At 28.5% G+C, this 11,630-nt stretch overlaps 1 protein-coding gene across 1 annotated transcript; it reads right to left on the reverse strand.

Moving 5' to 3' along the window:
* Positions 1 to 518: 518 nt before the first annotated feature.
* LOC145955958 (uncharacterized) lies at positions 519 to 1,655 on the reverse strand. Its single transcript, XM_083071509.1, has one exon. It carries the CDS (start codon positions 1,653 to 1,655, stop codon positions 519 to 521), a length of 1,137 nt encoding a protein of 378 aa, XP_082927635.1.
* Positions 1,656 to 11,630: the final 9,975 nt, after the last annotated feature.

The following is an 11,630-nucleotide window of genomic DNA, read 5'->3' on the forward strand; positions in this document are numbered from 1 at the left end:
CTGGATTTTCAGAGAAATAGTCATTGAACAATCGTTCATGACCTTCGTTCATGACCTTCCTCACGATTTCGATGAACTACCCTCCTTGTTTGGTTTGACCTTGTGGTGTTGGGAAGTTGTTGTTGATAGGTTTGTATCATCAACTGGATCAATTCTTCGTCGGTGTTGTCGTGTAGTTCCTCATCTATGAAATGATCCAAAAGATCATCTAAATTGATGTTTGGATCATCTAAATTGTTGTTTCGATCCATCACGTATCAATCTAAAAATCGAAGAAGAATAGATGGGAATTTTGTGTGAGAGAAGATGTGAGAATGAGTAGGATTAGATGACAAAGTCTACATATAAATAGTTTTACAACGGCTAGTTTTATAACGGCTAGTTTTACAACGGCTAGTTTTATAACGGCTAGTTTTACAACGGCTAGTTTTACAACGGCTAGTTTTACAACAACACAATTTGAATTACAATAATAAAAGAAATTAAAACTCAAATACTTACCTAAACCATAAAAGAAATTAAAACCCATATTGTTGTTTAAGATAGTTACAATACTTTTCATGAGCTTCACGTTGAGTCTCATTCATGTTGGAAGTATCCTTCATTATGGTTTCATATGCCAAACGTCTTTCTTGTGCCTCCTTCAACTCAATTAGTCTTGATGCATAGGCATTTTTCTCCTTTATTGCATTTTCTATGCCAGAAAAATCAACAACATTAGTATTGGAAGTTTCTTTTCCTTTGGCCTTCCTTTTGGCTGCCTTTTGTCCTATCGGACGGGATGTTGGCGTTGGTATCTCATATTCATCAAGTTCAATAGGTGTCTCTGTGTTGGAAGACGAAGAGTAACCACCTGCATATGTTACCTTCCCTCTTTTTGAATTGTGTTGCACGAAATCAGATTGCCATTTAGGTTCATCTCTCAAAATGACCCATGCATGCTCCATATCAAATTTTTTACCTGTATCTTGAGTGTAAATCTTATGTGCGAATGCCATGACATCTTTCTCTGAACTCCCGCTTTTCTTTTGACTAATTGCTTGTTTGTAGCAACCAATAAATTTTTGCACTGCAGGATGAATTCGATTCCAACGTGCTTTTAGTTGAGTCGATTCTCTCTCTGGGAACTCGCCACGGTCTTCATCGTTGTTGTATGCTTCTGTGATTCTCGACCAATATTGTCGTAACGTTTGATCAACTCCTATGATTGGATCCTTTGATGTATTGACCCATGACCTCACGAGAATAATATCTTCTTGAACTGTGAATGGAACACGAATTTTTGTTGTTGACGAATTCTCTGCACTTCCATCTAGTTGAATTCCATCGAGACCAATTGGTGATTCAGGTTCACTATTAGGAGTGTCAATATTGTGTAGAGGAGAAGGCCTATAACATGCATTTGGGTTGGTGAGAGGTGGTGGTTGACTAAAAAATTGTGGTCCTTGAGAATTATCACCACTAGGTGGATGTGTTGGAAACATATAATATTGTGGTGCTGACCAATAAGGTGGTGGATTTTGAGAATTTTCACTAAAATAAGATGGTGGATACATAACATATTGCGGAGGAATTTGAGAATTTGCACTCGTCGGTGGTGGTTGGTTTTGGAAAGAATCTAATTTTTTTTGATGATTGTATTGGTTAAGATCCATTTTTGAGAGCAAAACAAGCAAGATAAAAGAAGTAGAAGAGAGTTAAAGAGGTCCAAATTTTTGAATTGGGTTGATGCATATTTATAATGATTTTTTTCTTTTTAAAAAAAAATCCCAACGGCTATTCAACGGTAACTTCAACGGATCTTTCTTTATTTTTTTTATTAATTTTTTAATTTTTTAATTTTTTAATTTTTAATTTTTTAATTTTTTAATTTGGCTATTCAACGTAACTTTAACGGATCTTTCCTTATTTTTTTTATTAATTTTTTAATTTGTATTTTTTATTTCTTATTTACGGTCTCTTCTTCTTCTTCTTGTCTTCGAGGGTTTTCTTCTTCCATTTCCTTCTCTTCACCTTTTCTTTTTCCATTTCCTTTTCTTCACCTTTTCTTCTTCCAACTCCGTCTACCGCCGCCGCCGCCGCTGTGCGCAGGTCCAGCCAGAAGGTCCACCCACGGCAGAACGTCCACTGACGCGCCTCCGCTGTCCACTAGCGTGCCTCCGCCGTCCAACCTCGTGCTTCCGCCATCCAACCCCGCGTCTCCACCGCACCTCCGCCGCGCCTCCTTTAGTTCACGAAAACAAGCAACCGTTGCTTCAGTAAGAAACCCTCTCTCCTCTGCAAGAAACTTTGGGTGCCACCTCATACCTCTCCAATGGTAAGAAACTCATGTTGGAGTTGCTCTTATGACCTTCCATTTCTAATTTTTCCTTTACTCAAGAGTATTTGTTCATAAATTTGTAATATTATTGTATGCATTTGTTACGCTTAATTTCCTTATGCTTTTGATCCTTACTTTTAATGCTAGATTTTACTTCTTAATTGTTTGAAGAAAAAAATGAGAAAAAAACTTTTTTGCTAATGAAAACATTTTGTTTGCCTTGCGGATTATTGATAAAGTATGAACTATAATGTAGGATTGCATGACATTGTTTTGTGTTGAGACTTTATACTCATATTGTTGATCTTTTTATTTAGATATTAACTATTATAATGTATGTATCAGTAAATTATAGTGTGCTTAAATTTTATCTTCATATCCCTCATATTTTAATTATCAAATTATGTTAATTTGTTTCATTTTCATATGATGTCTAAACTTATTGACATTGATTGCTTTTTCTTCTAAAATATTGATGAAAACAAAGCTTAAAAAATAAAGAAAAGTTTGAGATCAAACTTGATCTTTTTGTGCTATTATAGTGCTATATTGTAACATGAATTTATTTGTGGATTGATAATTTTTTGGGGGCTATTTTGTTTACTTAGACATGGATGCATGAAGAAATTTAAGGCAAAATGGGAGTATGTTGTGAGGTCTATCTAACTTGTGAATGATATTTGGATCCATTAATTATTACATTATTTCTATAATTTATGTTTTAATGTGTGTTATAGTGATTTTATGTTGAATTACCAAGAGTATTTGTTTATATGAAAAATGATAAATAAATAGCTAGATAGAGAAGTTGCTTACTTTGTTATGATTTTATGGACATTTTTGTTGCTCCAAGAAGAATGTAGAATCTCTCGAGCATGTTACTAAGATTAGTATTTATCACATAACAGTTTTCTATGTTAAAGTATGTTATGCTATTATATATTTACATTAAAGGTGACAAGGCCATCATTATCACTATTATGGATCCTTCTGATTGAAAACATGACTTATAATTTGTGAGCTCTTTTTAAAATGGTATATCCAAAATTGCAAGTTAAACTATGAAAACAAATCTCACTTTCAATCTAATAAGTATGAAGTATATAATTATTATTTATTCACATGTTATTAGTTAGTTGTAAGCTTTTGAGTTAATAAATTAGGGATGGGTATATGGATTGGTCGAACCATTTTAAGGTCGATCCATGAAACCTATGTTTTATATGGGTTAGACAAATCTGATTCACAAAATAAATAGACTTTTTTATGTTCATATCTGACTTGTCAAAATCCATGGACAAATGTACCGGTTCGTAGGTTTAAATAATAATTTTAACAAATATATTTTTAAAAATAAAAAAAATGCATAACATTAGAAGAAGAGAAAATCCTTTTATTTTTTGTGTAAAAAAATCCTTATATTTTCAACTAAAATTTATCACACTAAAATTTACCAACATTTAAAATGGTCTTAAACACTAAATATTAAAGTGTTGAGACTAAAAAAATATTATCAATATTTATATAATAGTCTTAAACTTTCAATAATAAAAAGTATCAAAATGTATTAAAATAATCTAAATGACAAATACGCATCAACTAAACATAGATTTAATGTCATAATAATTTAAAAGTTTGAATATACAATCATATATATTAAAGTCTTAATATATGAAAAATTAAGTAGTAAAGTCCGTAGGCTAGTCAACGAGCTCATGGATTAAGTTTACCAAGTCCATAGACTTCATAGACCTAGCTAAAAAATGAAACATAATTACAAAAAATTTGAGGAAAAAAAAAAGGGGTTCATTATCTATGAGACGTGTGGACTTAATGGATCGACTCAAATCCAGATTCTTCTACTCACTCCCATAATAAATGTGCTCTTTTTTGTTAGTTGATTCTCTAGGTGGCTTGAATTTTTTTTTCTCCAAATATTGCCAATTTATATATTTGTTTACAAATATATATATATATATATATATATATATATATATATATAATATTTGTGTGATAACAATTAAAATTGAAATCTTATATCTTTTTATAGAATAAGGAGATGTATCCTTCCTTATATGATGATCACCGGTGACAAACTATAATCTTATAGAAAAGTTAAAATATTTATTTAATAGTTTACAACTTTCAATAATAAAAGTATCAAAATATTTTAAATGATAAATATATATCAAGTAAGCATAGTTTTAATATTATAATAGTTTTAAATTTTAAATATACAACCATATATTAAAGTTTCAATATGTGAAAACCTAATTAGTAAAGTTTGTGGGTTAGTCCACTAGCTCATAGATTAAGTTCACCAAGCTCGTAAATTTCATAGACCTAACTATTGGGAAAAACCCAAGTCCCACATCGACTAGAGATTAGGCAATTCAATAGTATATAAGTGGAAAGCAACCCTCACCTTAAAGCCGGTTTTGTAGGGTTGAGTTAGGCTTTAATCCACTATTCTAACATGGTATCAAAGCCATTTAGATCCACTTTAAAAATGGGCCACCCACCATTGATGCATGCCTCACAGGCATGAGGGGGTGTATTGGGAAAAACCCAAGTCCCGCCAATCCTAGATCATTAAAAAGGGCCACCCACCATTTATCCACGTACCAAGCTCAATAGTGCTGGACGTGAGGGGGTGTATTGGGAAAAACCCAAGTCCCACATCGACTAGAGATTAGGCAATTCAATAGTATATAAGTGGAAAGCAACCCTCACCTTACAAGCCGGTTTTGTAAGGTTGAGTTAGGCTTAATCCACTATTCTAACACTAACACAAACGTTAAACATATTTATATATATTTGAAAGAAGAAAAAAAAAGGTCCATTAGCTGCAAGGTCTGCAAGCTTAACGGATCAGCTCACGAACCCATGTTCATATACCTACCCTTATAATAAATTTGCTCTATTTTTGTTAATTGATTCTCTTGATGGCTTAATTTTTTCTCTCCAAATATTGCCAATTTATATATTTGTTTGAATTTTTTTATATATAATATCCGTGTGATATCAATTAAAATTTAAACATTATATCTAAAAGTGATTCAAAGTGGTTAGGGATCCAAATATGGCCATCGTCAATAATAAATACCAGACTTATTATTGAAGGGGACCCATAGGAAAGGAAAGACAAGATTTGTGTGGCTGCTTAGTACCAAGTTCTGTTGAGTGTGTAAGATTTCACATTGCTGAGGCAAGGCTAATTAAGTTAATTTAGAATTGGGTGCAACATTTTATTACCAGAACTTTGATAAGGTAGGTAAAGACATTGGATAATTATTGACTAAAGAAGAAAAAAGAATTTTGAGACCACATCTTTAAGGAATTTGCTAAGAAAAGTAGGGAGGATTTAGTTAGCTACTACTTCAATGTCTTTATTTTGCAATAAAAAGGATATCAAAATAGCATACTCCCGATAACATTGTTAGTGATCATTATAATATGAACTTGGACCACTAAGGACTATTTTTGGACATCAAGCACAAAATTTTGGACAACAGACACAATGCAAAACTCTTGCAACTCCATCTTATTACCTCCTCAAAAATAAAAAAATAAAAAAAAGTCGCAAACAAAGGAAAAGTTGCAAGTAAATATTTGTCAAAATAGGAGCATTTTTAAAGAAGTAAATTTTGACACATTTGTGCATCTCACCAATTGCACTTTATTTTTTTAAAATAATATTTTGGTTTTGATTGAATGGGTTTATATGTAACAAAAGCCTTAGGTATAGATCCACATTTATTGTAAAAGGTCATGGATAAAAATACATGTCTTCTAAATTTTAAACTTGAATACGTACGAATTTATAGCTTAACTTGCATCTTACTCAGAGGAAGAAGGGTGTGTAAAAGAAGGCATATTCTATTAATTTATTTTAATTGTTGGGGTGTTGACTTACATTCTGTGCAGAGTTATTAAATTGTGTAGATTATATATATACCCAAAACAGTTTCAATATAACTTTGTATAAATCTAATGACAAAAATATACCATATTTTTGGTCTGAGAGGTTCAATATTTGGAAATCATATCAGTTCGAATCTAAAGTAAGTTAGAAGTAATAATAAATATAATAATATAAAGGATTAAAAATGTTTTAATCTATAAATTTTTGTCAATTTTTTTTAATTATATAATAGTGAATAAAATAAAATAAAAAATTATCTAATTATATCTTCATTTCAACCTAAACAAGATAGAATTAACAAGACTAGATTAAGCTTGTTCTATTTTTACAGAGACTAATTTAATAAAAAAAATTAAGAGACCAAAAATAAATTTTAAAAATTTTGAAAAGATTAAAATCTCTATTATGCGTAATTAATTAATCTGGTGACGCATGACTCTAGATCACTTTAAGAACAATAGGTGAATGTTATAGTACTTTATTTGTTGATATTTCTAATTTAATAGAGGCTAGCTGTTCACCATAAACATGTGGTTCGATTGGAGCAATAAAGACGAGATTATACAATGGATAAAAAAAAAAGTTAATACACTCCTATGTCCTAAGGCACAACTTTCTTCTAGTCAAAATTATCTGCAAGATCCTTTCCTTCATTAAATGGTATTCTCAACATACAAGATTAGTATTATTTTGGTACGTTCATTTTTTTTTTTAATATCATGAAAGGTTAGTAATTTTTTTTATAAACATAATCTATGTTGTATTTCAACGATTAATCTATATTTACAAAATAATAATTTTTCCTAATAAAATATTATTTTAATAAGAAGATTGATAAGTGTTAATGTAGTTCAGATTTTAGAGCTATAAGGTAAGAATTTTCCATTACTCAATAAAAGTGGGCCATTTATCTGGGCTGGACTTGTTGATCGGGCCTGGCCCAAAAATGTAAAAATGTGGCAATAACATAATATAATGCATAAATTCTTCAAATTATATAAATCAATTAATATCCAACAATTACAGAACTATTTGTTTGAATATATTTAAAGTGATAATGTATGAAATTGTTGGTTGGCTTAGTGTGTGCACATTGGAACATGCATTGTGTTGTATGAAACGTCAAACTTATCTATTGATTTTGATATATGGAGAGGAAAAGGGAGGGTGATTGAATTGTTTATCTAAATAGGAGCCACCCATTTTAATGTGAGGGAAAACAAGTTCTATGAACATCCAACAATATATATTTCTCAAAGCTTCATTGCCATCAAAGCAAGTTTAGCCCCACAGTGCAACATTCCCTAAAATGCATATTAAAGTTTCCAAAACGACACCAATTGTCTAGTTGGATTCTAGCTGGTTGAGAATTACCCTTCGGCTGTTTTCACTGAGAAAGTTTAAACACTTGACAAATACAACTCTCTATTAATTGTGCCAATCAATAATAGACTTTAAGTAATTCGGTTGTACTTAATTTTACCTCGTTTATGATAGAGAATGTATATCAATGCATGCAATTATTTATGAGTCAATTTTTTTTTTTTTTTGCTTTAAAATGTTGACTTTAATTTGTATTCCAAAAGAAATTTTTATTCTTATTCATGTGTCATTTTAAAATCAAAATAATAATAATTATTATTATTTATTCAATTATATATTTATTTAATTCTTAATTATTTTATACACTTATTATTATTTATTCAATATATAGGATTTGGACAACATGCAAAAAAAAACACAACTCTTTAATTAAAATAAAAGAATTAGATTAAAAAACTACAAATAAAAATATCACATATATTCAATATCGTAATTACTTCTATCATTATTGTTGTCACTATTATCATCGCAATTGTTAATGTCGTCATTATCATCGTCGCCACTATCACTAATGTGATCATTATTATTATTGTTGTTGTCACACTACTACCATTATCACTAACCACTATTGTCGTCACAACAACCATCGTCGTTGTTGCTGCACCACTAATATTGTTGTTGCAACACCACCACAACACAACCACCATTATTATAGCACCACAATCATTGTTGTCACACTATTGTTGTTGTCACCTTCGTTACTAGCAATGGTGGTAGTAGTGATATCGATAATAATAATAGTAGTGACTATAATAATAGTGATAGTGATTGTGGAGGTGGTAGTGATAACAAAGATAATGATTAATTATCATGTGTCGTTATTATCGTAATTGTTTGTATCATTATTAACGACAACAATAGTAATGGTAGGGTTAAACTTTGTAATAATTCATAAAGTTGACTAATGCATTAATAACTTTTAATTTAGCGGTTAAATCACAAAAAATTCAATGTAGGACACAAGTTATTAAAGAGAGTAAGTGGATCCCTCTTCATATATATATATATATATATATATATATATATATATATATATATATATATGGGATTCATTTACTCTAGGAATAAGTCTACCTAGACTTATTCCGTTTAATAATTCATATTTTATATCAACTTTCAATGATCCAACCATTGAATTTAAAATTCTGATCAAACATGCAAATTTCTAGAAAAATTTGAAAATTATTTGATATTTTATTTCATTAATTCAATTCAACATATAAAATATTTTATGATTATCCGTTAATTTAGATTAATGAAATGAATGATTTTTAAATTTCTTAAAATATTTACAAACTTGATCTATACATTAAAAACTTTAAATTCAATAATTATATCGTCGAAAATTTATGTAAAAAATAAGTTATTTAATAGAATAAATTTAAATAAACTCACTCCTTAAATAAATGGATCCCTCATTTTATATATATATATATCCACCATTCACTATATGTATTAAATTAGTATAGTAATATTCAACCAAATTACTTTTAGGCATCACTCCTTGATATAATAGTGGGTTAAAAAAAATAACCTATCTTGCTTAAATGTGGATTGGTAATCAAATTGAATTTTAAATAATGGATTGATTCGTCAACAAAAGTGAATTGAAAAAATAATTCATGAAAATTGATAGATTAACACACTATAATGTATTAATGAGGATATAATATATTAGTGAAAAATAAAATGATTTTAAACTTTTCATAACCTGTCAAATATTATAAACATGTACGATTAATGGTATATTTATTTACTTTTTTAAATGATTTCTAATATGTGTTAATGTTTCTTTTTACCCCACTCAGGCACTCACCATGTTTTCTTGTCCTATGATCATTTCTAACAAAAATAAGTCATAAGATTAAAGTAAGGTTCAATCTTTTATTATATAGTCTAATAATATCATTATTATGTAAAGAAATATATGTTATAATATATTGAGTTAAAACTTGGATATTCAAATGACATGTTTCAATATGTCAGGTTGATAAACCGCAAGATGATTTAGTGGAGTTATCTAACTCATTCTATTATTTTTAAAAAGATAATGTAACGTTTCCAATCAATGAGAGTAAGTTGATGTGTGACATGTGGCTGAATTTAAGTTTTTTCACTCCTAATTTAACTAATGCATGTAATCAATAAAAATAATTGAGCCACTGGATAATGTCATTAATTTTCACTAGTGTGTAATGAAAGAAACAAGACACAAAAATATTATAATAAAATTCTATTTTACTTTTGTACTTGTACCTCTGATAAGAGAAGATTTATCGTATTGGTAACATTAAAGGAACCAAGTTCTTTAGATATCTCTAGATCAACCATCTCTTGATTGAGTTCATCTCAATGTCTGTCCATCACCGTTACTTTATTCTGATTTTTCAATGTCGGAAAAGCAAATAAGTAATGAATAATATTGTACTTTAGGGTCTATAAAATTATCACACCCACTTGTTTTTGTGATTCAAATTTTGTATCTATTCATTGTCCCAAAAATGAAATGAATTATGTGAGTTTCACTTTTACACGCTTTTATCATAACATACCAAAAGAAAAGAAAAACTTAGTCACTGTCCAGAAGTTAAAAGAATGATGAATAAATGGACTTATGTTGTTATGCATACCCAAAGTAAATGTAATTATGATGAACACTGGCACCGTAATTGAGATAAGGTTGTGCCATAAATTAATCACTTTACAAATAACACCCAGTAAATATAGGTAAAATAAATAAACTTAGCATTATCTCTTCAATAAAAAATCTATCAGTCACGTTTGCTTTTTTCTTCATTTTATATAATTAATTATTTAAAATATTTTAATAAGATATAAGAAATATTTAAAAAATTAAAATAAAATCATCTTTTTTCATCAAATATGTGTGAGTATAATTAATATACATAAATGTGCATGATTTACCTTTTTCCATTATTTATTTTATTTTATTTTAAAATTTAAATTTTAATAATAATAAAATAAATTATTTTTGTTATATAAATTAAAAAAAACTTGCACACATATTTAAAAATAGATTTATTAAATTATTTAAAATTAAATTTATTAATAATAATTATTATTATTTTTTAAAAATACTCTTTCATATATTTTTTTTCCTAAATATACTATTAGATAAAATGATTATTCATGTTTTATATATATAAATGATTTATAAAAAAAACTTGATCTTTATATTTAAAGAGAAATTTAAGCTTACCTATTTTCCTCTCTATTTACATAAATAATATTCAAGCTGAGATCGACACCTGTTCCGTACTCCTAGTTAATAAAACAAAATATTATTTGAGATATGGATAAAGTCTTGATACATTCTTATTTAAAAGGATAAGAACAATGAAAATTAAACTCTAAATCATGTTCTTAGTCTGAATAAATGTTAAATTTTAGCGTAACATTTCACATGTGATTCCAAATAAGGATCGAATGACGTGTGAACCGAATGAAACGTACTTGACCATGTCTTGTATTATTTTATTATAAAATTATATTAAACCTATAATAGATGTCTAGATTTTTTAATTTTGACGGTGAAAAGGTACGACATGGGAAGTTGGAAATTGGAAATTGAAATTAGGTTGGAAGGAATCTTCGAAGGCATGTAAAAGGTAGGCTATTACTTCCATGTCTAGTGTATTCAGTATTCACCTTCCTTTCTTTTAGATTTTTTTTTAAATTTTTTATTTATTTTTATTTAAAATTTTCAAAAGAAAACCAAAATGATGTACAAAAGGAACCAAAACTATTTAAATTTACTCTTTTCATAGATCATATCAAGTACTAAAAAAATATAAAAATAAGATAAAAATATCTACTATTGACAAAAAAATTCAACAGTATATCCCATAAATAATTCTTATATTTGATAAGCATGTTATAAAAATTAAATTATAAAAAAGTATTTTTCACTTATAATAGGCATTTTATTCATTTCTAAATTGTAAAGAGAGCATGAAAATTAGTTATTGCAATATAATATGT

Source organism: Cajanus cajan, chromosome 3, assembly GCF_000230855.2.
Source record: "Cajanus cajan strain Asha chromosome 3, NIPB_CcT2T_4, whole genome shotgun sequence".
Taxonomy (NCBI): domain Eukaryota; kingdom Viridiplantae; phylum Streptophyta; class Magnoliopsida; order Fabales; family Fabaceae; genus Cajanus; species Cajanus cajan.

Excerpts from the sequence above, each read along its gene's own strand:
- LOC145955958 (XM_083071509.1), bottom strand. The coding sequence starts at position 1,655 with ATGGATCTTAACCAATACAATCATCAAAAAAAATTAGATTCTTTCCAA.